Here is a 27555-nt window from a genome sequence, read left to right as displayed (position 1 = left end):
CCACTCTACCAGAGCCAGCCTGGTCCAGAACCAAACAAAGTGGACCTTTGTCCGTGTAGCGATGAGTACAGCAGGCGTAGATTACAGGCTGCCTGTTCACGCTGAGATATACTGGGTCACAGAGAGACTCGAATCATTACCACACACACACACACACACACACACACACACACACACACACACACACACACACACACACACACCCACACACACACACACACACACACACACACACACACACACACACACACACACACACACACACACACACACACACACACACACACACACACACACACACACAGTTTGTGCCACGCAGGAGACTAGTGTCTTAAAAATAGAATTACCACAGAGAAGATAGAACTCTATCTAATCTGAGACGTGGCTGAAGATGCTGTGCTTCAGTTGAAAGCTCGGCTGTGTTGAAATTCTCCTGTCAAAGAGAACGGTAGCCAAAACTCCTTCAGTCCAGTCCCACTAGGCAAAAACACTGGTTGAATCAACGTTGTTTCCATGTCATTTCAACCAACAATATCAATGTGATGATGTTGAATCAACGTGGAATGGAGACGGACAGCATTCAACTAACTATATGTCAGATACACAGGGGGAGGAGGGGGAGAGAGGAAAAGAGACAGACAGAGAGTGGTGGACAACCACACACACTCTCACACCTATTACCTTTCACTTCAAAAGCATTCCAATGGTTTAACACTTAGGAAGATGATCAAGTCTCAACTGCTGCTCCCTTTTCCCCTTAGGAGATGAAAACAACCTAGGAGTTCTCTCTCTCCCCCCCCCAACATCGTTAAGAGTTGGGAAGGAATTTCACTGTTTTAAATGGCACCATGCAACTTTTAAATACTGTGTTTGTCTACAATGCAGTCAGCATTTTCATAACAAGGTGAAAACAAAGACATCTGAAAACAGTTATTACCTACTGTACGTATCCATCAGAGATGTGTGGTTCTACAGCGATCTGTATGGACATGCCTGCTGCGGGCTTTGCATGCTATATTAGAATGTCTCACCTACGTATCAAGACTATTTATGGTGAGTCATTATTACACTGGTCCATTGTGTAATAGTGTAATTGTGTAATATGTGTTCTGATGGGGGTTAGTGTCATCAGGAGGTCAAGAGGGTGACCGAGGGGTCACTGTTGGACCACGGATGGGGTGTCTGAGCCCAGAGGGATACCTAATGGAGGATGGTCTCCCTGTTAAATAAGGAAAGTCAGAGATTCTCTTTTAGTTTGTTTTATATGGCGGATTAATCCAGGTTTTTTTTGTCGTTGTTTTCAGAATCGTAGATTTTCTATTCATGGTTGTCTCTGTTTCTTTCTTTGAGCACCAACCCCGTTGAGACAGATTGAAGCCCCGTCAAGAGAGATTCAAACCCAGTCGAGACAGAGCCAAGCCCCGTCGGGACAGAGCCAAGCCCCGTCGGGACAGAGCCAAGCCCCGTCGGGACAGAGCCAAGCCCCGTCGGGACAGAGCCAAGCCCCGTCGGGACAGAGCCAAGCCCCGTCGGGACAGAGCCAAGCCCCGTCGGGACAGATTCAAGTCACGTCAAGCCTGATTCACTGGAGAGCCACACAAACACAAACAGCCTACTTATTAAATAACAAAACTGCTAATATTGCATTTATTCCAAAATACTGCATTCATTCCAAAATACTGCATTCATTCCAAAATACTGCATGACAACCTGTCAATGCATGGACTGCCAAGTAAAGACTTCATCTTGTATGACCTACTTTCTCTGCCCAAACCCTATTTAATGCTGAACATGTCACACACACGCACGCACGCACGCACGCACACGCGTTGTTGTCGACTGCCCTTTTATATTCATCTTGGCTACTGCCTCTCTATAAGTCAAATAATTTCATGTTTCATTAAAACCCCTCCTGATTGGCTAAGGTTCCACGGCACCCCGGTGGGATGCGATCTCCATTCAGTTTTACTGCTCTTTAAGGATGCTGTAACTCAATGGTTATAGTAGTAGTGAATGACCGACCTCAGCACTACTGTACCAGTCACAGAGGCTACCACTGTACCAGTCACAGAGGCTACCACTGTACCAGTCACAGAGGCTACCACTGTACCAGTCACAGAGGCTACCACTGTACCAGTCACAGAGGCTACCACTGTACCAGTCACAGAGGCTACCACTGTACCAGTCACAGAGGCTACCACTGTACCAGTCACAGAGGCTACCACTGTACCAGTCACAGAGGCTACTACTGTACCAGTCACAGAGGCTACACATCCACTGTAACACTACTGTACCAGTCACAGAGGCTACACATCCACTGTAACACTACTGTACCAGTCACAGAGGCTACACATCCACTGTAACACTACTGTACCAGTCACAGAGGCTACACATCCACTGTAACACTACTGTACCAGTCACAGAGGCTACACATCCACTTTAACACTACTGTACCAGTTACAGAGGCTACACATCCACTGTAACGCTACAGTACCAGAGAGTTACTACAGTGGCTAGAGAATCAAAGACAATAGACCCAGGAGTGACATAGCCTGGTCTCAGATGTGTTTGTGCTTTTGCCTACTCCATTCTCATTGTCAAGCCTATAGACATATATCAAATGTTTGGCATGACAATTCCATAAGGAACAGAAACAGACTGGTACCCAGGCTATATTAAAGAGACTAGAAACAGACTGGTACCCAGGCTATATTAAAGAGACTAGAAACAGACTGGTACCCAGGCTATATTAAAGAGACCAGAAACAGACTGGTACCCAGGCTATATTAAAGAGACTAGAAACAGACTGGTACCCAGACTATATTAAAGAGATCAGAAACAGGCTGGTACCCAGGCTATATTAAAGAGACTAGAAACAGACTGGTACCCAGGCTATATTAAAGAGATCAGAAACAGACTGGCACCCAGGCTATATTAAAGAGACCAGAAACAGACTGGTACCCAGGCTATATTAAAGAGACTAGAAACAGACTGGTACCCAGGCTATATTAAAGAGACTAGAAACAGACTGGTACCCAGGCTATATTAAAGAGACTAGAAACAGACTGGTACCCAGGCTATATTAAAGAGACTAGAAACAGACTGGTACCCAGGCTATATTAAAGAGACCAGAAACAGACTGGTACCCAGGCTATATTAAAGAGACCAGAAACAGACTGGCACCCAGGCTATATTAAAGAGACCAGAAACAGACTGGTACCCAGGCTATATTAATAAGAGACCAGAAACAGACTGGTACCCAGGCTATATTAAAGAGACTAGAAACAGACTGGTACCCAGGCTATATTAAAGAGACCAGAAACAGACTGGTACCCAGGCTATATTAAAGAGACCAGAAACAGACTGGTACCCAGGCTATATTAAAGAGACTAGAAACAGACTGGTACCCAGGCTATATTAAAGAGACTAGAAACAGACTGGTACCCAGGCTATATTAAAGAGACCAGAAACAGACTGGCACCCAGGCTATATTAAAGAGACCAGAAACAGACTGGCACCCAGGCTATATTAAAGAGACTAGAAACAGACTGGTACCCAGGCTATATTAAAGAGACCAGAAACAGACTGGTACCCAGGCTATATTAAAGAGACCAGAAACAGACTGGCACCCAGGCTATATTAAAGAGACCAGAAACAGACTGGCACCCAGGCTATATTAAAGAGGTTAGAAACAGACTGGTACCGAGGCTATATTAAAGAGACTAGAAACAGACTGGCACCCAGGCTATATTAAAGAGACTAGAAACAGACTGGTACCGAGGCTATATTAAAGAGACCAGAAACAGACTGGTACCCAGGCTATATTAAAGAGACTAGAAACAGACTGGCACCCAGGCTATATTAAAGAGACTAGAAACAGACTGGTACCCAGGCTATATTAAAGAGACTAGAAACAGACTGGTACCCAGGCTATATTAAAGAGACTAGAAACAGACTGGTACCCAGGCTATATTAAAGAGACCAGAAACAGACTGGTACCCAGGCTATATTAAAGAGACCAGAAACAGACTGGTACCCAGGCTATATTAAAGAGACCAGAAACAGACTGGTACCCAGGCTATATTAAAGAGACCAGAAACAGACTGGTACCCAGGCTATATTAAATAGACCAGAAACAGACTGGTACCCAGGCTATATTAAAGAGACTAGAAACAGACTGGTACCGAGGCTATATTAAAGAGACCAGAAACAGACTGGTACCCAGGCTATATTAAAGAGACTAGAAACAGACTGGTACCGAGGCTAGGAGTTGCTACTTTAATAGATGTTAACACTACCAAGGTGCTTAGAATGACAAACACCAGAACTGAGGGCAATAGCCACACAGGCAGTAAAGCTAATGGTTCATTTGACCCTAATGCATTTACATTGGATGACTGCCATATCAGAATAGTTAAAAGATCCCCATAAATCTGCCAGGTAAAGACAGTGTGAGAGTACCATTTTAGCCACAAAGAAGTCCCTACTGTGTGGGTTATTTTAGCAAGCCCTTTCTCCCATGAGGTCAATGGGTTTACCTCACATTTATTTTTGTTTTATTTTATTTAACCAGGCAAGTCAGTTAATAACAAATTCTTATTTACAATGACGGCCTACCAAAAGGAAAAAGCCCTTCTGCGGGGATGGGGGCTGGGATTAAAAATAAAAATATAGGACAAAACACACATCACGACAGGAGAGACACCACAACACTACATAAAGACAGACCTAAGACAACAACATAGCAAGGCAGCAACACATGACAACACAGCAAGGTAGCAACACATGACAACAACATGGTAGCAACACAACATGGCAGCAGCACAACATGGTAGCAGCACAAAACATGGTACAAACATTATTCGGGCACAGACAACAGCACAAAGGCAAGAAGGTCGAGACAACAATACATAATGCGAAGCAGTCACAATTGTCAGTAAGAGTGTCCATGATTGAGTCTTTGAATGGCCCACAACGATGGAATGGTCTACCGTATTAAAAGCTTTGGCCAAGTCAATAAAAATAGCAGCACAACATTTCTTAGAATCAAGGGCAATGGTGACATAATTTAGGACCTTTAAGGTTGCAGTGACACATCCATAACCTGAGCAGAAGACCTTTAAGGTTGCAGTGACACATCCATAACCTGAGCAGAAACCAGATTGCATTCCAGAGAGAATACTATAGACATTAAGAAAGCCAGTCAGTTGATTATTGACAAGTTTTTCCAACACTTTTGATAAACAGGGTAAAATAGAAATAGGCCTATAACAGTTAGGATCAGCTTGATCTCCCCCTTTAAATAAAGGACGAACTGTGGCAGCCTTCCAAGCAATGGGAACCTCCCCAGAGAGAAGAGACAGGTTAAAAAGGTTTAGACTGGCTTGGCGATGATAGGGGCTGCAACCTTAAAGAAGAAAGGGTCTAAACCATCTGACCCAGATGGTTTTTGGGGGTCAAGTTTAAGGAGCTCTTTTAGCACCTCGGACTCAGTGACTGCTTGCAGGGAGAAACTTTGTAGCAGGGCAGGGGAAAAAGAGGGAGGAGCATTGGGGCGAGTTGCATTAGAAGGGGTGGGAGATGAGGAAATGTTGGACAGCAATGAGGCATGGCTGAGTCAAATAGGAATCCTGACTTAATTAAGTGGTGATTAAAGAGCTGAGCCATGTGCTTCTTGTCAGTAACAACCACATCATCAACTTTAAGGGAGATGGGCAGCTGTGAGGAGGAGGGTTTATTCTCCAGGTCTTTAACCATTTTCCAGAACTTCTTGGGGTTAGACCCAAAGAGTGAGAACGGCTCCTTAAAGTAACTAACTTTGGCCTTCCCGATAGCCTGAGTGCACTTATTTCTCATTTGCCTGAATGAGAGCCAGTCAGCCTGAGTATGCATGTGCCAAGCCTTTCGCAAAATGGAATTCTTGAGGTGATTCCATACCATTTTACAGAGGCCAGGTCATGAAGGAAGACTTGCTCATTAAAGTTTTTTAGCAAGCGTCTATGACAAATCAGGACAGGTCGATTCACTGAGCAGCCATTACGAACACAGGCTGTAAAACAGTGATCACTAAGGTCATTATAAAAAACACCAGACTGATACCTATCAGGATTATTTGGGTGTTGGAGTCATACCTTGTGGGATTGGTAATAACCAGAGAAAATGTAGAGAGTCCCATTGCTTTAGGACTTGGTCAGGTGGTTTAAGCATGTCCCAGTTTAAGTCACCTAGCAGGACAAATTCAGACTTAGGGTAAGGGGCCAGGAGAGAGCTTAGGGCAGGTAGGGTACAGGCCGGTGCTGATTGTGGACAATAACACCCAGCAACAGTCAACACAGAGTCATTTGAAAGTTGAATGTTTAAAACCAGCAAATCAAATTGTTTGGGGACAGACTTGGTGGAGACAACTGGGCACTGAAGGTGATCCTTGGTAATGATTGCCACCACCACCTTTGGAAGATCTGTCTTGCCGAAAAAGGATATAACCAGAAAGGTTAACATCAGTGTTCAAAACACTCTTTCTTAACCACGTCTCAGTAATGACCAACACATCTGGATTGGAGCTGTGAACCCACATTTTCAATTGATCCATTTTAGGTAATAAGCTTCTAGTGTTAACGTGCAGAAAACCCAGGCTTTTACGAGAGCAGAAATCAGTGAAGCAGATATCAGAGCACAACTCAGAATTGGGGCTAGCAACAGTAGATGGGCCTGGGTGTACATGCACATTTCCAGATATCATCAGCAGTAATACAATCAGGGCGGGGCAGAGGACAGGGAGAGCTCTGCAGTGTTGATTTTTTAATGATATTTGAATGTGCATCAGATGGCAACAAGATCATATTGTACAGCAATTTCATCAGGTTACATGAATACAAAGCAGGTGAGAGGTGGTTAGAATGGGATGGGAGGCCAACAGTCTGTGTAACCAATAGAGAGTCAGAGTCCCGAGTGTGGGAACAAACATAGTCGGTCCCACGGTTGGGTAAACAAGTTCATAGTCAACAAGCATGCAGGAGTCATGAGGCAAATAGCATAAAGCACAAGAAAAATATATAACTTGGGGCTAGCCATTGTAAGTTCAAAGAGTCACTCGCCCCAACAAGATAACTTGAGAGAGTAGCTCTCTATCAGTCCAGTAGGCTATAATCGTCTGAGATAAAAAAATAAATAAATAGGAGGCCTATACTAGCTTATTAAAGTGTTTCATAATAAGCTTCACAAGTTAATTAGCCTACCTAAAATTACGATCAGTCCAAAGTCTGCGGTGTGTGTAAGTGTGTGTGTGTATGTGTGTGTGTGCTGGAGGCGAGCGAAAGCTCGGGAAAGAGGGGGCAGTGTTGCGGGGGTACCTGTTTCTGATCTCCAGTGTGTACACGCATGTGAACACACACATGTCAGACTAGAGGTCGACCGATTATGCTTTTTCAATGCCGATACCGATTATTGGAGGACCCAAAAAATTGCCGCTACTGATTAATCGGCCGATTATTTTCATTTTTTTTTTACAATTACAACAATACTGAATGAACACTTATTTTAACTTAATATAATACATCAATAAAATCAATTTAGCCTCAAATAAATAATGAAACATGTTCAATTTGGTTTACATAATGCAAAACAAAGTGTTGGAGAAGAAAGTAAAAGTGCAATATGTGCCATGTAAGAAAGCTAACGTTTAAGTTCCTTGCTCAGAACATGAGAACATATGAAAGCTGGTGGTTCCTTTTAACATGAGTCTTCAATATTCCCAGGTAAAAAGTTTTAGGTTGTAGTTATTATAGGAATTATAGGACTATTTCTCTCTATATGATTTGTATTTCATATACCTTTGACTATTGGATGTTCTTATAGGCACTTTAGTATTGCCAGTGTAACAGTATAGCTTCCGTCCCTCTCCTCGCTCCTACCTGGGCTCAAACCAGGAACACATCGACAACAGCCACCCTCGAAGCAGCGTTACCCATGCAGAGGAAGGGAAAAAACTACTCCAAGTCTCAGAGCGAGTGACGTTTGAAACGCTATTAGCGTGCACCCGGCTAACTAGCTAGCCATTTCACATCGGTTACACCAGCCTAATCTTGGGAGTTGATAGGCTTGAAGGGGTGGGTATAATTTGTGGAACGTTCCAACAGGAATCTCTTCCAAAAAACGTAAAGTAAAAGGTTGCCAACCAACAACGCATACAAAGTAGCAACGCATACAAACCTAGCTAACTAGCTGCCGAATAGGCATCAACTCACCACGTAGCTTATTCTTAATGTTTGTCCATAGGCAAACAGACATGTGAGGACAGACATTTTTCGGAATAAATGTGATGAGTGAAAAACGCAATGAAATAGACCACTCCCTACCCAGTATCTTATTCTGCCGCTATACAACTTTGTATGCGTTGTTTTTTGGCAACCTTGTTATTTACGAAGTTTTTGGAATAAATTCCTGTCGGAATGTTGCACAGATTATACCCACCCAGGTTGAAGTCATAAACAGCGCAATGCTTGAAGCACAGCGAAGGGCTGTTTGAATAAATGCTTACGAGCCTGCTGCTGCCTACCACCGCTCAGTCAGACTGCTCTATCAAATCATAGACTTAATTATAATATAATAAACACACAGAAATACGAGCCTTGGGTCATTAATATGGTCGAATCTGGAAACTATCATCTCGAAAACAAAAGTTTTTTTCTTTCAGTGACATACGGAACCGTTCCGTATTTTATCTAACGGGTGACTAAGTCTAAATATTCCTGTTAGGCATTGATGTTTATGGTTAGGTACATTGGTGCAACGACAGTACTTTTTTCGCAAATGCGCTTGTTAAATCAACACCCGTTTGTCGAAGTAGGCTGTGATTCAATGAAAATGAACAGGCACCGCATCGATCATATGCAACGCAGGACACGTTAGATAAACTAGTAATATCATCAACCATGTGTAGTTAACTAGTGATTATGTTAAGATTGATCGTTTTTTATAAGTCTAATGCTAGCTAGCAACTTACCTTTGCGTCTTGCTGCCCTCGCGTTACAGGTAGTCAGCCTGTTAATCCTTGTGGAGTGCAATGTAAGGCAGGTGGTTAGAGCGTTGGACTGGTAACCGAAGGTTGCAAAAACGAATCCCCCCTGAACAGCAGTTAACCCCCGTTTCTATGCCGTCATTGTAAATAAGAATGTGTTCTTAATCTGACTTGCCTAGTTAAATAAAGGTGTAAATATATATATATATATTTTTTTAAATCGGCAAATCGGTGGCCAAAAATACCGATTATTATGAAAACTTGAAATTGGCCCTAATTAATCGGCCATTCCGATTAATCGGTCGACCTCTATGTCAGACCACCCCAATTATACCGTACACCACACACAAGTCAGACCACCCCAATTATACCGTACACCACACCGTATGTCAGACAGATGAGAACAGGTGTGTTATGTCAGACAGGTGAGAACAGGTGTGTTATGTCAGACAGATGAGAACAGGTGTGTTATGTTAGACAGGGAGGATCAGGTGTGTTATGTTAGACAGGGAGGATCAGGTGTGTTATGTTAGACAGGGAGGATCAGGTGTGTTATGTCAGACAGGTGAGAACAGGTGTGTTATGTTAGACAGGGAGGATCAGGTGTGTTATGTACAGGTGAGAACAGGTGTGTTATGTCAGACAGGTGAGAACAGGTGTGTTATGTCAGACAGGTGAGAACAGGTGTGTTATGTCAGACAGGTGAGAACAGGTGTGTTATGTCAGACAGGTGAGAACAGGTGTGTTATGTCAGACAGGTGAGAACAGGTGTGTTATGTCAGACAGATGAGAACAGGTGTTTTATGTCAGACAGGGAGGATCAGGTGTGTTATGTTAGACAGGGAGGATCAGGTGTGTTATGTTAGACAGGGAGGATCAGGTGTGTTATGTTAGACAGGGAGGATCAGGTGTGTTATGTCAGACAGGGAGGATCAGGTGTGTTATGTCAGACAGGTGAGAACAGGTGTGTTATGTCAGACAGGTGAGAACAGGTGTGTTATGTCAGACAGGTGAGAACAGGTGTGTTATGTCAGACAGGTGAGAACAGGTGTGTTATGTCAGACAGTCAGACAGGTGAGAACAGGTGTGTTATGTTAGACAGGGAGGATCAGGTGTGTTATGTTAGACAGGGAGGATCAGGTGTGTTATGTTAGACAGGGAGGATCAGGTGTGTTATGTTAGACAGGGAGGATCAGGTGTGTTATGTCAGACAGGTGAGAACAGGTGTGTTATGTCAGACAGGTGAGAACAGGTGTGTTATGTCAGACAGGTGAGAACAGGTGTGTTATGTTAGACAGGGAGGATCAGGTGTGTTATGTTAGACAGGGAGGATACAGGTGTGTTATGTTAGACAGGTGAGAACAGGTGTGTTATGTTAGAGAGGGAGGATCAGGTGTGTTATGTTAGACAGGGAGGATCAGGTGTGTTATGTCAGACAGGTGAGAACAGGTGTGTTATGTCAGACAGGTGAGAACAGGTGTGTTATGTTAGACAGGTGAGAACAGGTGTGTTATGTTAGACAGGGAGGATCAGGTGTGTTATGTTAGACAGGGAGGATCAGGTGTGTTATGTTAGACAGGGAGGATCAGGTGTGTTATGTTAGACAGGGAGGATCAGGTGTGTTATGTCAGACAGGTGAGAACAGGTGTGTTATGTCAGACAGGGAGGATCAGGTGTGTTATGTCAGACAGGGAGGATCAGGTGTGTTATGTCAGACAGGGAGGATCAGGTGTGTTATGTCAGACAGGTGAGAACAGGTGTGTTATGTCAGACAGGTGAGAACAGGTGTGTTATGTCAGACAGATGAGAACAGGTGTGTTATGTCAGACAGATGAGAACAGGTGTGTTATGTCAGACAGGGAGGATCAGGTGTGTTATGTTAGACAGGGAGGATCAGCTGTGTTATGTTAGACAGGGAGGATCAGGTGTGTTATGTTAGACAGGTGAGAACAGGTGTGTTATGTCAGACAGGTGAGAACAGGTGTGTTATGTTAGACAGGGAGGATCAGGTGTGTTATGTTAGACAGGGAGGATCAGGTGTGTTATGTTAGACAGGGAGGATCAGGTGTGTTATGTTAGACAGGGAGGATCAGGTGTGTTATGTCAGACAGGGAGGATCAGGTGTGTTATGTCAGACAGGGAGGATCAGGTGTGTTATGTCAGACAGGTGAGAACAGGTGTGTTATGTCGGACAGGTGAGAACAGGTGTGTTATGTCAGACAGGTGAGAACAGGTGTGTTATGTCAGACAGGTGAGAACAGGTGTGTTATGTCAGACAGATGAGAACAGGTGTGTTATGTCAGACAGATGAGAACAGGTGTGTTATGTCAGACAGATGAGAACAGGTGTGTTATGTCAGACAGATGAGAACAGGTGTGTTATGTCAGACAGATGAGAACAGGTGTGTTATGTCAGACAGATGAGAACAGGTGTGTTATGTCAGACAGGTGAGAACAGGTGTGTTATGTTAGACAGGGAGGATCAGGTGTGTTATGTCAGACAGGGAGGATCAGGTGTGTTATGTCAGACAGGTGAGAACAGGTGTGTTATGTCAGACAGGTGAGAACAGGTGTGTTATGTCAGACAGGTGAGAACAGGTGTGTTATGTCAGACAGGTGAGAACAGGTGTGTTATGTCAGACAGATGAGAACAGGTGTGTTATGTCAGACAGATGAGAACAGGTGTGTTATGTCAGACAGGTGAGAACAGGTGTGTTATGTTAGACAGGTGAGAACAGGTGTGTTATGTTAGAGAGGGAGGATCAGGTGTGTTATGTTAGACAGGGAGGATCAGGTGTGTTATGTCAGACAGGTGAGAACAGGTGTGTTATGTCAGACAGGTGAGAACAGGTGTGTTATGTCAGACAGGTGAGAACAGGTGTGTTATGTTAGACAGGGAGGATCAGGTGTGTTATGTTAGACAGGGAGGATCAGGTGTGTTATGTTAGACAGGGAGGATCAGGTGTGTTATGTCAGACAGGTGAGAACAGGTGTGTTATGTAGACAGGGAGATCAGGTGTGTTATGTTAGACAGGGAGGATCAGGTGTGTTATGTAGACAGGGAACAGGTGTGTTATGTAGACAGGAGATCAGGTGTGTTATGTCAGACAGTTATGTCAGACAGATGAGAACAGGTGTGTTATGTCAGACAGGTGAGAACAGGTGTGTTATGTTAGACAGGGAGGATCAGGTGTGTTATGTCAGACAGGTGAGAACAGGTGTGTTATGTCAGACAGGTGAGAACAGGTGTGTTATGTCAGACAGGTGAGAACAGGTGTGTTATGTCAGACAGGTGAGAACAGGTGTGTTATGTCAGACAGATGAGAACAGGTGTGTTATGTCAGACAGGTGAGAACAGGTGTGTTATGTCAGACAGGTGAGAACAGGTGTGTTATGTTAGACAGGTGAGAACAGGTGTGTTATGTTAGAGAGGGAGGATCAGGTGTGTTATGTTAGACAGGGAGGATCAGGTGTGTTATGTCAGACAGGTGAGAACAGGTGTGTTATGTCAGACAGGTGAGAACAGGTGTGTTATGTTAGACAGGTGAGAACAGGTGTGTTATGTTAGACAGGTGAGAACAGGTGTGTTATGTTAGACAGGGAGGATCAGGTGTGTTATGTTAGACAGGGAGGATCAGGTGTGTTATGTTAGACAGGGAGGATCAGGTGTGTTATGTCAGACAGGTGAGAACAGGTGTGTTATGTTAGACAGGGAGGATCAGGTGTGTTATGTCAGACAGGGAGGATCAGGTGTGTTATGTCAGACAGGGAGGATCAGGTGTGTTATGTCAGACAGGTGAGAACAGGTGTGTTATGTCAGACAGGTGAGAACAGGTGTGTTATGTCAGACAGGTGAGAACAGGTGTGTTATGTTAGACAGGTGAGAACAGGTGTGTTATGTTAGAGAGGGAGGATCAGGTGTGTTATGTTAGACAGGGAGGATCAGGTGTGTTATGTCAGACAGGTGAGAACAGGTGTGTTATGTCAGACAGGTGAGAACAGGTGTGTTATGTTAGACAGGTGAGAACAGGTGTGTTATGTTAGACAGGGAAGATCAGGTGTGTTATGTTAGACAGGGAGGATCAGGTGTGTTATGTCAGACAGGGAGGATCAGGTGTGTTATGTCAGACAGGGAGGATCAGGTGTGTTATGTCAGACAGGTGAGAACAGGTGTGTTATGTCAGACAGGTGAGAACAGGTGTGTTATGTCAGACAGATGAGAACAGGTGTGTTATGTCAGACAGATGAGAACAGGTGTGTTATGTCAGACAGGGAGGATCAGGTGTGTTATGTTAGACAGGGAGGATCAGCTGTGTTATGTTAGACAGGGAGGATCAGGTGTGTTATGTTAGACAGGTGAGAACAGGTGTGTTATGTCAGACAGGTGAGAACAGGTGTGTTATGTTAGACAGGGAGGATCAGGTGTGTTATGTTAGACAGGGAGGATCAGGTGTGTTATGTTAGACAGGGAGGATCAGGTGTGTTATGTTAGACAGGGAGGATCAGGTGTGTTATGTTAGACAGGGAGGATCAGGTGTGTTATGTCAGACAGGTGAGAACAGGTGTGTTATGTCAGACAGGTGAGAACAGGTGTGTTATGTCAGACAGGTGAGAACAGGTGTGTTATGTCAGACAGGTGAGAACAGGTGTGTTATGTCAGACAGGTGAGAACAGGTGTGTTATGTCAGACAGGTGAGAACAGGTGTGTTATGTCAGACAGGTGAGAACAGGTGTGTTATGTCAGACAGATGAGAACAGGTGTGTTATGTCAGACAGATGAGAACAGGTGTGTTATGTTAGACAGGGAGGATCAGGTGTGTTATGTTAGACAGGGAGGATCAGGTGTGTTATGTTAGACAGGGAGGATCAGGTGTGTTATGTTAGACAGGGAGGTTGAGGTGTGTTATGTCAGACAGGGAGGTTGAGGTGTGCTATGTCAGACAGGGAGGTTGAGGTGTGTTATGTCAGACAGGGAGGTTGAGGTGTGTTATGTCAGACAGGGAGGTTGAGGTGTGCTATGTCAGACAGGGAGGTTGAGGTGTGTTATGTCAGACAGGGAGGTTGAGGTGTGTTATGTCAGACAGGGAGGTTGAGGTGTGTTATGTCAGACAGGGAGGTTGAGGTGTGCTATGTCAGACAGGGAGGTTGAGGTGTGCTATGTCAGACAGGGAGGTTGAGGTGTGTTATGTCAGACAGGGAGGTTGAGGTGTGCTATGTCAGACAGGGAGGTTGAGGTGTGCTATGTCAGACAGGGAGGTTGAGGTGTGCTATGTCAGACAGGGAGGTTGAGGTGTGCTATGTCAGACAGGGAGGTTGAGGTGTGCTATGTCAGACAGGGAGGTTGAGGTGTGCTATGTCAGACAGGGAGGTTGAGGTGTGCTATGTCAGACAGGGAGGTTGAGGTGTGCTATGTCAGACAGGGAGGTTGAGGTGTGCTATGTCAGACAGGGAGGTTGAGGTGTGCTATGTTAGACAGGGAGGATCAGGTGTGTTATGTCAGACAGGGAGGTTGAGGTGTGCTATGTCAGACAGGGAGGTTGAGGTGTGCTATGTCAGACAGGGAGGTTGAGGTGTGCTATGTTAGACAGGGAGGATCAGGTGTGTTATGTCAGACAGGGAGGTTGAGGTGTGCTATGTTAGAGAGATTCAGGTGTTTTACCTGTGGCCTTCTCTGGGTTGTTGCACATGTAGCAGAGCCAGCTGCCCTCCTCTTCACTGAAGCCAAACAGGTCAAAGAAACGCACCTCCTCCAGATGGATCTGCAGACTGTCCAGGTCCTACAGAGTGAGAGAGAGAGAGACTCAGAAAGCAAACGTCAACTTTTTGCTGATGATCTGGTGCTTCTGTCCCCAACCAAGGAGTGCCTACAGCAGCACCTAGATCTTCATGAACAGATTCTGTCAGACCTGGGCCCTGACAGTAAATCTCAGTAAGACAAAAATAATGGTGTTGCAAAAAAGGTCCAGTTGCCAGGACCACAAATACAAATTCCAAGTAGACACCGTTGCCCTAGAGCACACAAACAACTATACCTACCTCGGCCTAAACATCAGCACCACAGGTAACTTCCACAAGGCTGTGACCGGGAGACAAGGCAAGAAGGTCCTTATATGCCATCAAAATTACATAAAACTCAACATCCCAATTAGAATCTGGCTAAAAAAGACATAAATCAGTTACAGAACCCAGGGCCCTCGGAGGTCTGGGGTCCACCCACCAACCAAGAATTCACATTACATTTACATTTTAGTCATTTAGCAGACGCTCTTATCCACAGCGACTTACAGTAGTGAATGCATACATTTCATACATGTTTTTCTCCGTACTGGTCCCCCGTGGGAATCGAACCCACAACCCTGGCGTTGCAAACACCATGCTCTACCAACTGAGCCACATGGGACATAATGGGACAAACACCCAATTGAAACTCAGCATGCAGAATTCTGCAAAAATATACTTTGTGTGCAACGCAAAAGCCCAAATAATGCAGGCAGAGCAGAATTAGGACGATACCCGCTAGTTATCAACATCCAGAAAAGAGATGTTAAATTCTACAATCACCTAAAAGGAAGTGATGCCCATACATTCCCCCACAAAGCCCTCACCTACAAAGAGACAAACCTAGAGAAGAGTCCCCTAAGCCAGTTGGTCCAGGGACTCTGTTCACAAACAACAAACAGACCCCACAAAGCCCTCACCTACAGAGAGACTAACCTAGAGAAGAGTCCCCTCAGCCAGTTGGTCCAGGGACTCTGTTCACAAACAACAAACAGGCCCAAAACACATTTAGACCCAACCAAATCATGAGAAAGCAAAAATATAACTATTTGACACACTGGAAAGAATCATCAAAAACACATAGCAAATTAGAATGCTTCCTGGCCCTAAACAGAGAGGACACAGTGTCAGAATACCTGACCACTGTGACTGACCCAAACTTAAAGAAAGGCAGACCTGGCTCTCAAGAGAAGACAGGCTATGTGAACACTGCCCACAAAACGAGGAGGAAACGGAGCTGCACTTCTTAATCTCCGGCCAAATATATGACCATATTACAGACACATATTTCCCTCAGATTACACAGATCCACAAAGAATTTGAAAACAAATCAAACATTGATAAACTCCCATATCTGTTAGGTGAAATACCACAGTGTGCCATCACAGCAGCTAGATATGTGACCCATTCCCATGATTTATTTTCTCGTTCATACTTCAACTATTTGTACATTGTTACACTGTACAAAGTCAATAATATAACATTGGAAATGTCTATATTCTTTTAAAACTTGTGAGTATCATTTTTACTGTTTATTTCCCTTTTGTTAACTGTCTATTCCATTTGCTTTGGAAATGTAAACACGTTTCCCAAGCCAATAAAGCCCTTTGAATTGAGAAAGAGAGAAAGATAGAGAGAATTAGAGATCATTTATTTGACATGTCTGTCTTACTAACACTCAAAGAGATATAAGAGCAAGTACAAAGAACACAGGCAAACTAGACTGGGAACATCTGTGGGTTAGAGAGAAAGAGAGAGAGAAAGACAGAGAAAAAGAAAGACAGAGAAAAAGAAAGACAGAGAGTGAAAGATTAGAGAGAACGAGAGAAAAAGACAGAGAGAGAGAGAGAGAGAGAAAGAGAAAAAGAAAGAAAAAGACAGAGAGAGAGAGAGAGAGAGAGAAATAGATTATTTCAGTTTAATCAAGATGAATGATGACTGATGAACATAATGGATCGATCGTATTTTTCACGGAGTCTTTCCATTGTAAGACCCAAAATGCCTCAGCACCCGGCTCATCCATAACTTATACGTCAAGCATTAAAGTATCATTTAAAACGGAGGGTTCATTTACAGTATAAAGTGAAGTATGATCCTTGGCATGTGACAGGGGTCTCCCGGGGTCTGCAATGGAGGTCTGGGTTTTACACATGGATGCACGCACACACTGTGTGTTCCCCTATGCCTGGTAGGGTTGTAGAGATAGATGCTAATGCTTTGCGTTGTAGTAATCAAGTCCGGGCTCCAGACCACATAGTGAGTGTCTCAGCCGGATACATTTGTACTCGGTCTTGATTTCGAGAGCAGCAGAGGAAAAATATTACAATTATCAGCTTCCATTCAGTCAGTGCATAAAATTGCTTCACCAGGCCAAATATATACACTCCTTTATTGAAACATGAATACAGTATCTTAACAGCCTTTATTTCTATTATAGACATATTAGTACAGTGGTGAACCTATAGGTCTTCAGTGGTGAACCTATAGGCCTTCAGTGGTGAACCTACAGGCCTTCAGTGGTGAACCTACAGGCCTTCAGTGGTGAACCTACAGGCCTTCAGTGGTGAACCTACAGGCCTTCAGTGGTGAACCTATAGGCCTTCAGTGGTGAACCTACAGGCCTTCTGTGGTGAACCTACAGGCCTTCAGTGGTGAACCTACAGGCCTTCAGTGGTGAACCTACAGGCCTTCAGTGGTGAACCTACAGGCCTTCAGTGGTGAACCTACAGGCCTTCAGTGGTGAACCTACAGGCCTTCAGTGTGTGAACCTATAGACCTTCAGTGTGTGAACCTATAGGCCTTCAGTGGTGAACCTACAGGCCTTCAGTGGTGAACCTATAGGCCTTCAGTGGTGAACCTACAGGCCTTCAGTGGTGAACCTACAGGCCTTCAGTGGTGAACCTACAGGCCTTCAGTGGTGAACCTACAGGCCTTCAGTGGTGAACCTACAGGCCTTCAGTGTGTGACAGGTTGGTGATTCTGAAAGGACAACAACAGTAATACCAGCGTACTCATGTAGTTGTCAGTCGTGTAGTGAAGGGGATGCGCAGGTATAATTTTCACTGGGCATAGCCTATAATCACTTTTTTATCCCTACTGATGAGTATCAAAGTAGTGTAGTGGAGGTATACGACTTATCAATTATGTAGTGCAATAGAGAAATCATGTACAACCGCAAAGCAAGCAAAATATATTCACATGCTCGCCGCACACAGACCTATATACCTATATACCTGAATGCAGAACAACATAACATTTTGTTTGACATTTTCTTCAGCTGAATATCATTTGGGAACTTTTTGACAACATTAGAGTATAACCACTTCTCCAGACTCCACCACACCACTGCATAGGACTGATGGAAAGACAGCAGTCACCCACAGCATGAGGTTAAAGCACCACTACACCACTGCATAGGACCGATGGAAAAGACAGCAGTCACACACAGCATGAGGTTAAAGGATAAGCAGTCCACGAACCCGGACATAATGAGCCAGTAGGTCCCAATCATAAGAATACAAAAACAAAACCATTAAGCATTTCCCAATCGAAATGTACAACTATTACTTTCCATTGCAAAAAAACATTTCACATTTAGGACACAAAGTAACTAGAGGTTGGCCGATTAATCTGGGCCGATTTCAAGTTTTCATAACAATCGGTAATCAGCATTTTGGGCGCCGATTATGGCCGATTACATTGCACTCCACAAGGAGACTGCGTGGCAGGCTGACCACTTGTTACGCGAGTGCAGCAAGGAGCGAAGGTAAGTTGCTAGCTAGCATTAAACTTATCTTATAAAAAACAATCAATCTTAACATAATCACTAGTTAACTACACATGGTTGATGATATTACTAGTATATCTAGCTTGTCCTGCGTTGCATATAATCAATGCGGTGTATGTTAATTTATCATCGAATCACAGCCTACTTCGCCAAACGGGTGATGATTTAACAAGCGCATTCTCAAAAAAGCACTGTCGTTGCACCAATGTGTACCTAACAATAAACATCAATGCCTTTCTTAAAATCAATACACAAGTATATTTTTTTAAACCTGCATATTTAGTTAATATTGCCTGCAAACATGAATTTATTTTAACTAGGGAAATTGTGTCACTTCTCTTGCGTTCTGTGCAACCAGAGTCAGGGTATATGCAGCAGTTTGGGCCGCCTGGCTTGTTGCGAACTGTGTGAAGACCATTTCTCACTAACAAAAAACGTAATTAATTTGCCAGAATTTTACATAATTATGACATAACATTGAAGGTTGTGCAATGTAACAGCAATATTTAGACTTAGGGATGCCACCCATTCGATAAAATACGGAACGGTTCCGTATTTCACTGAAAGAATAAACGTTTTGTTTTCTGTGTGTTTATATTATAATTAAGTCTAGGATTTGATAGAGCAGTCTGACTGAGTGGTGGTAGGCAGCAGTACGCTCGTAAGCATTCATTCAAACAGCCCTTTCCTGCGTTTGCGAGCAGCTCTTTGCTGTACTTCAAGCATTGCGCTGTTTATGACTTCAAGCCTATCAACTCCCGAGATTAGGCTGGCAATACTATAGTGCCTATAAGAACATCCAATAGTCAAAGGTATATGAAATAGAAATGGTAGAGAGAGAAAGAGTCCTATAATTCCTATAATAACTACAACCTAAAACTTCTTACCTGGGAATATTGAAGACTCATGTTCTCATGAGTGTTCTGAGCAAGGAACTTAAAAGTTAGCTTTTTTACATGGCACATATTGCACTTTTACTTTCTTCTCCAACACTGTGTTTTTGCATGATTTAAACCAAATTGAACATGTTTCATTATTTATTTGAGAGTAAATAGATTTCATTTATGTATTATATCAAGTTAAAATATAAGTGTTCATTCAGTATTTTTGATTAATCGGTATCGGCTTTTTTTGGGTCCTCCAATAATCGGTATCGGCATTGAAAAATCATAATCGGTCAACCTCTAAAAGTAACCAGTGATCTAAAGTTGAAAGTGGAACTGACAGCGTTTTAACTACCTTGCAGATATGAAACACAGACAATCATAATATCTGTCAAAAATATAAAATTCCCAGTTTATGCTACAAAACCAACTTTATAAAGGGTTTTAAAAATAGGTTATATTTGACTTAACGTTCCATAACATACAGTAAGGCATTGTGGGCAGAATAGATGGACGCAGTTCAATGTATGATTAATATAATTCACCAATATATTTCTTGGTTGTCCAACAAATATTGCTGTAAGGTTGTAAATCGCAGCTGGCCTGGTACATTGTTTGCGGCCTCCATTCGGGATGCACTGTTTCAATGGTTCAATATTTTGGACAAAAACGGAGGACTGTAACTAAGGCTGGGAATGTCAATACAATCAAACTAGCAAGGGCAATGATCACAAGTCAGTCATAACGTAGCTAATAGACTAGTGTATCTATTTATGTAGCAAGGTAAAAACACGGAGCCTAACGTTAGCTAGCTAGCGGCTAGGAGGATGTCATGCCATCGGAGGAGTGACTGACTTTTCCCCTTCATATCGTTTCTCGATGGCTATACATTGCTTGAGATGCAAGGCTCATTTCGACAGCTAGCAAGACCTTGAACAACTGTTATATAGTTAGTATATCTCTGGGTTCGCAAATCCTGATTGGATCTATTAATTGTTCAAATGCATGGCCGCAATCCCACTCTATATTGCTATATCATTTTTACAAATGCTTTAGTATACGTAATTCCCAAACATTATAAGAATTTATTAAAACGTGAAAATTACCATATCGCTTGGCAGATTTTTTTTTTAAAGTGTCATATTCTTCCTGGGGGTATATATGAACAGATTATAATAAGATTTAATGTTGTTAAAATGCTGTCAGTTCCACTTGCAACAATGTTTCACACTCATAAGTTATTTTCAAAGAGACGGCTAACAGAAAGCGTGCTGCAATATAAAACACAGTTTCACTCACCAGATGATGATAATTTGAAACTTAACTTATTCTTGAAAAGGGAGAAGCTAACAAATTAGCAACAACATCCTCTTTGATAACACTTGCTGCAGCCGACAACAAAAGCTACCTAGCTAGACCGTGGGAAAACAACTGCTCGCCATTGCGCAGTGACCTGTTGGCCTTCAAGAAGGCAGAAGTTTCCATATGTTTTTGTAAAAACGTCCCACTCAATAAGTCAAAATGTTATTGGTTGGTTCCACTGTCACTCCAAAATGTTGTCCTAATACATTTGAATGGCAGATTTATCTAGCTTCTGATGGCCTAGCCAATGGCTGACTTAGCTAGCTAGATTTATCTCCCAAGAGACCAGCAAAGACAAATCCTGATTGGATCTGTTTTAATCTTCAGTGTTAACCCTTTCCTTTCCAACAAAAAACTGAAGAGATTAAATCAGAACATCATTGAAAATATTAATATAATTATCATAATTTTTATGATCATTATTTTATAAATCCTTAGCCTGTGGAAGGCCAATTGTTCGATTAGCTCCGGTCCTAGTCTTGAATCGGTCTGTAACGGCCTGGCACACATCCGGGGTGGTCTGGGGTGGTTACAGATACACAGACCACTCCTCTCTACATTCTAAAGACTGGCCTGGGGTGGTTACAGTTACTCAGACGCCTGGGTGGTTACAGTTACCAGACTACTCCTCTCTACATTCTAAAGACTGGCCTGGGGTGGTTACAGTTACTCAGACTACTCCTCTCTACATTCTAAAGACTGGTCTGGGGTGGTTACAGATACACAGACCACTCCTCTCTCCTCTCTACATTCTAAAGACTGGCCTGGGGTGGTTACAGTTACACAGACCACTCCTCTCTCCATTCTAAAGACTGGCCTGGGGTGGTTACAGTTACTCAGACCACTCCTCTCTCCTCTCTACATTCTAAAGACTGGCCTGGGGTGGTTACAGTTACTCAGACTACTCCTCTCTACATTCTAAAGACTGGTCTGGGGTGGTTACAGTTACATAGACCTCTCCTCTCTCCTCTCTACATTCTAAAGACTGGCCTGGGGTGGTTACAGTTACACAGACTACTCCTCTCTCCTCTCTACATTCTAAAGACTGGCCTGGGGTGGTTAGAGTTACACAGACTACTCCTCTCTACATTCTAAAGACTGGCCTGGGGTGGTTATAGTTACACAGACCACTCCTCTCTCCTCTCTACATTCTAAAGACTGGTCTGGGGTGGTTACAGTTACTCAGACTACTCCTCTCTCCTCTCTACATTCTAAAGACTGGCCTGGGGTGGTTAGAGTTACACAGACTACTCCTCTCTACATTCTAAAGACTGGCCTGGGGTGGTTACAGTTACACAGACCACTCCTCTCTCCTCTCTACATTCTAAAGACTGGCCTGGGGTGGTTACAGTTACTCAGACCACTCCTCTCTACATTCTAAAGACTGGCCTGGGGTGGTTACAGTTACTCAGACCACTCCTCTCTCCTCTCTACATTCTAAAGACTGGCCTGGGGTGGTTACAGATACACAGACCACTCCTCTCTCCTCTCTACATTCTAAAGACTGGTCTGGGGTGGTTACAGTTACATAGACCACTCCTCTCTCCTCTCTACATTCTAAAGACTGGCCTGGGGTGGTTACAGTTACTCAGACCACTCCTCTCTACATTCTAAAGACTGGCCTGGTTACAGTTACACAGACCACTCCTCTCTCCTCTCTACATTCTAAAGACTGGCCTGGGTGGTTACAGTTACACAGACCACTCCTCTCTCCTCTCTACATTCTAAAGACTGGTCTGGGGTGGTTACAGTTACATAGACCTCTCCTCTCTACATTCTAAAGACTGGCCTGGGGTGGTTACAGTTACACAGACCACTCCTCTCTCCTCTCTACATTCTAAAGACTGGCCTGGGGTGGTTACAGTTACTCAGACCACTCCTCTCTCCTCTCTACATTCTAAAGACTGGCCTGGTTACAGTTACACAGACCACTCCTCTCTCCTCTCTACATTCTAAAGACTGGCCTGGGGTGGTTACAGTTACTCAGACCACTCCTGTTTCCTCTCTTTAATACACTATTTCCCTTTCTGTTAACTAATTAACATCAACCTGGCCAGGTTAACAATTAAAACAACAAATTCCATTTGACTTAAGTGTGGTGGGCTAACCTAAAGGCCTCGGTTTGTTTCAGTTGAAGACTTTGGTGATTGTTGTCCTCAATATTGCTTCATGGATCTCTGTACAGTCGCTGTGCTAGAGGCTCCAACACCCCAACCTTCCTGTTTGCAGGGCAAGCAGTCTCTCAACATCTCATTTCCTAGTCACCCCGAAGACCCCAAACCATCTACCTCAAGACCCCAAACCATCTACCTCAAGACCCCTAACCATCTACTACTTTGTGACTTCACTCCATCACACTATGAACTGTGACCCACTTAAAGTACTCTACCATTTGTTTTGTGACCCACCTGTTGAACAGAACAATATTTTTCAAGGTAGAGGCTTTAGCCCTTTAGCCCTGCTGGTGGAGGAACTAGGTGTGACACCCCAGTTCTAACCTTAACCATCTAACTCCTTCCTTATCCCCTATTCCCTAAGCCCTAACCATTGGCTCCCTCCCTTCCTTCCTTATCCCCTATTCCCTAAGCTCTAACCATGGCCTCTCTACTTTGCGAATCCCTTATTCCCTAAGCCCTAACCATTGCTTCCCTCCCTTCCTTCCTTATTCCCTATTCCGTAAGCCCTAACCATTGGCTCCCTCCCTCCCTTCCTTCCTTATCCCCTATTCCCTAAGCTCTAACCATGGCCTCTCTACTTTGCGATTCCCTTATTCCCTAAGCCTAACCATTGCTTCCATCCCTTCCTTATTCCCTACGCCTTAACCATTGCCTCCCTTCCTTCCTTATGTCCTATTCTCTAAGCCCTAACCATTGCCTCCCTCCCTTCCTTCCTTATTCCCTACGCCTTAACCATTACCTCCCTTCCATCATAATCCCTTATTCCCTAAGCCCTATTCATTGCTCCCAATCCTTCTTTCCTCCCTCTCTCACTTCCTTCCTTGTCTCCTATTCCCTAAGACCTATCCATAGATCTATTATTCCTGGCTCAGTGGTCTGGTAGCTGAGAGCTGGAGGCTTGTTGAGGAAACCCCAAGTGGATTTAGTTACACACTCTCCTTCACTCATTATCTATTCCAAAATGCTTTTACTGGCCAGTGTCCTCTACGTCTGCATATCGGATACAGCGTGTGCTTTTTGAAGTGTGTGTGTGTTTGTGTGTGTGTGTGTGGTGTGTGTGTGTGTGTGTGTGTGTCTGTCTGTGTGCCAGAAACAGAGAGACAGAGAGAAACCGAGAAAGAGAGAGACAGAGAGAGGAAGAAAAAGAGAGACAGAGAAACAGAGAGACAGAGAGAAAGAGAAAGAGAGAGAAAGAGAGAGAGACAGACAGACAGAGATAGAGAGAGACAGAGAAAGAGAGAGACAGAGAGAGAGAGAGAAAGAGAGAATATGCTCTATATTCTTCTGTATATTCTGTATACACACGCAACCACGCTTGAACTTGCACATTACGTACACACACAGCCGTTCTCCCTAAACTAAACAGATCATAAATTATGTCATGGTCCTGATATCCTGAACAACGGGAACTGAGCAGAGTGAAATGGGGGCTTTGGTTCGAGACACAGCAGGTTGACAAAAACACAAAGAGAGAGAGAGACAGAGAGAAAAAGAGTGTGTGCCTGTGTGTGTATGTGTTAAGTTCCCCAGCAATTATATATATATATATATATATTCGCTCAAACAGAAGGGGAAACTAACAAAGAGTCACTGACAACAACCAAATCTAAACAGGTGGAGTTTTGGGAGGGGTTCTGAAAGACAGTCATGGTTGGCGTCCACTGAAAGTTGCATAGCAACAACAACTGGGACCTAAAAGACACCCACCATGAGACCCACTAAATTTACCCAAGAAGAGGCAAACAAAAGAAAAACCCACACCAAACTTAAAGACTGGAAGCAAACCAAAAAGTTGAGCAAAAACAAAACAGGGAAGATTGTTTGTCTAGAAATCAAATAGGGAGCGACAACTAAAGGTGTTGACCCTCCAACTGCAGCACTGGGCCAGCCACAATTAAATAGCACCTGGGCCAGCCACAATTAAATAGCACCTGGGCCAGCCACAATTAAATAGCACCTGGGCCAGCCACAATTAAATAGCACCTGGGCCAGCCACAATTAAATAGCACCTGGGCCAGCCACAATTAAATAGCACCTGGGCCAGCCACAATTAAATAGCACCTGGGCCAGCCACAATTAAATAGCACCTGGGCCAGCCACAATTAAATAGCACCTGGGCCAGCCACAATTCAATAGCACCTGGGCCAGCCACAATTAAATAGCACCTGGGCCAGCCACAATTAAATAGCACCTGGGCCAGCCACAATTCAATAGCACCTGGGCCAGCCACAATTAAATAGCACCTGGGCCAGCCACAATTAAATAGCACCTGGGCCAGCCACAATTCAATAGCACCTGGGCCAGCCACAATTCAATAGCACCTGGGCCAGCCACAATTAAATAGCACCTGGGCCAGCCACAATTAAATAGCACCTGGGCCAGCACAGGTTATAAACACCTTCCCACTAAGGAGTTGACCAACCAGCACAGGTGTAACACATACTGACTAACAAGGTGATACCAACTAACAAGGTGCGCCCCACGTGCTAACGAGCTAACGTCTAACCTAAAAAAAAACTCATACATGGAAAAACCAAAGCATGTAACAGTGTGTCAATGTGTGATGCATGACTGACTTATTAGATCCAGTCATCTATCTATAACTGTGCTTCCACTCCCTGTCAGACTCAGCCCCAGGAGAGTCACTTCAGTTTACCCCACTCCCTGTCAGACTCAGCCCCCGGAGCGTCACCTCAGCTTACTCCACTCCCTGTCAGACTCCCCTGGAGAGTCACCTCAGCTTACCCCACTCCCTGTCAGACTCAGCCCCTGGAGAGTCACTTCAGATTACCCCACTCCCTGTCAGACTCAGCCCCTGGAGAGTCACTTCAGCTTACCCCACTCCCTGTCAGACTCCCCTGGAGAGTCACCTCAGATTACCCCACTCCCTGTCAGACCGCCCTGGGCACCGCCCCCCTCCCGCGACCCCCGGAGGTCACCTCGTCCCCACCCCGCAGCTCGCCCTGGAGGCCCCGCCCCACTCCCTGTCAGACTCAGCCCCGGGAGAGTCACCTCAGCTTACCCCACTCCCTGTCAGACTCAGCCCCTGGAGAGTCACCTCAGTTTACCCCACTCCCTGTCACTCAGCCCCTGGAGAGTCACCTCAGATTACCCCACTCCATGTCAGACTCAGCCCCTGGAGAGTCACCTCAGTTTACCCCACTCCCTGTCAGACTCAGCCCCTGGAGAGTCACCTCAGCTTACCCCACTCCCTGTCAGACTCAGCCCCGGGAGAGTCACCTCAGCTTACCCCACTCTCTCCCTCAGACTCAGCCCCGGGAGAGTTAAAAAAATATATATTTCACCTTTATTTAACTAGGTAGGCTAGTTGAGTACAAGTTCTCATTTACAACTGCGACCTGGCCAAGATAAAGCAAAGCAGTGCGAGAAAAAAAAACACCACAGAGTTACACATAAACAAATGTACAGTCAATAACACAATAGAAAAATATAGATACAGTGTGTGCAAATGGAGTAAGGAGGTAAGGCAACAAATAGGCCAATAGTAGTGAAGTAATTACAAATTAGCAAATGAACACTGGAGTGATAGATGTGAAGATGATGATGTGCAAGTAGAAATACCAGTGTGCAAAAGAGCAGAAAAAGTAAATAAAAACAATAAGGGGATGAGGTAGGTAGTTGGATGGATGGGCTATTTACAGATGGGCTGTGTACAGCTGCAGCGATCGGTAAGCTGCTCAGATAGCTGATGCTTAAAGTTAGTGAGGGAGATAAGTCTCCAACTTCAGTGATTTTTACAATTCGTTCCAGTCATTGGCAGCAGAGAACTGGAAGGAAAGGCAGCCAAAGGGGGTGTTGGGTTTGGGGATGACCAGTGAGATAAACCTGCTGGTGCGCGTGCTACGGGTGGGCGTTGTTATGGTGACCAGTGAGTTGAGATAAGGCGGAGCTTTACCTAGCAAAGCCTTATCGATGACCTGGAGCCAGTGGGTCTGGCGACGAATATGTAGCGAGGGCCAGCTGACGAGAGCCTACAGGTTGCAGTGGTATATGGGGCTTTAGTGACAAAACGGATGGCACTGTGATAGACTGCATCCAGTTTGCTGAGTAGAGTGTTGGAGGCTATTTTGTAAATGACATCGCCGAAGTCGAGGATCGGTAGGACAGTCAGTTTTACGAGGGTATGTTTGGCAGCATGAGTGAAGGAGGCTTTGTTGCGATATAGGAAGCCGATTCTAGAGCAGTTGGAGGCCACGGAAGGAGTGTTGTATGGCATTGAAGCTCGTTTGGAGGTTTGTTAACAGTGTCTAAAGAAGGGCCAGATGTATACAGAAGGGTGTCGTCTGTGTAGAGGTGGATCAAGGAATCACCCGCACCAAGAGCCACATCATTGATATATACAGAGAAAAGAGTCGGCCCGAGAATTGAACCCTGTGGTACCACCATAGAGACTTACCTAGCGGAAAAAGAAACGCACACCTATTTAGACGAGGTGCTGGCTAGCGGAGTGGAACACTTGAAAATAAAAGAGCACCGCACACTCTAAGAACTCAGATGCAAAAATGTAATGTCCAACATTTCGACAGGCACG

At 44.3% G+C, this 27555-nt stretch overlaps 1 protein-coding gene across 1 annotated transcript in view; it reads right to left on the bottom strand.

Moving 5' to 3' along the window:
• The window catches only part of LOC106594828 (ventricular zone-expressed PH domain-containing protein), a 193066-nt gene that overhangs the window by 17049 nt on the left and 148462 nt on the right, over window positions 1–27555 (bottom strand). Inside the window, exon 12 of the mRNA XM_045704029.2 lies at window positions 14675–14792. Coding sequence (XP_045559985.1) covers window positions 14675–14792 — 118 coding nt within the window. The remainder of the gene's footprint in view (window positions 1–14674; window positions 14793–27555) is intronic.

This window comes from Salmo salar, chromosome 20 (assembly GCF_965601325.2).
Source record: "Salmo salar chromosome 20, fSalSal1, whole genome shotgun sequence".
In the NCBI taxonomy this organism is placed as follows: Eukaryota; Metazoa; Chordata; class Actinopteri; order Salmoniformes; family Salmonidae; genus Salmo; species Salmo salar.
Note: the sequence above shows the minus strand (reverse complement) of the source record. Positions and strands in the feature narration are given on the sequence as shown.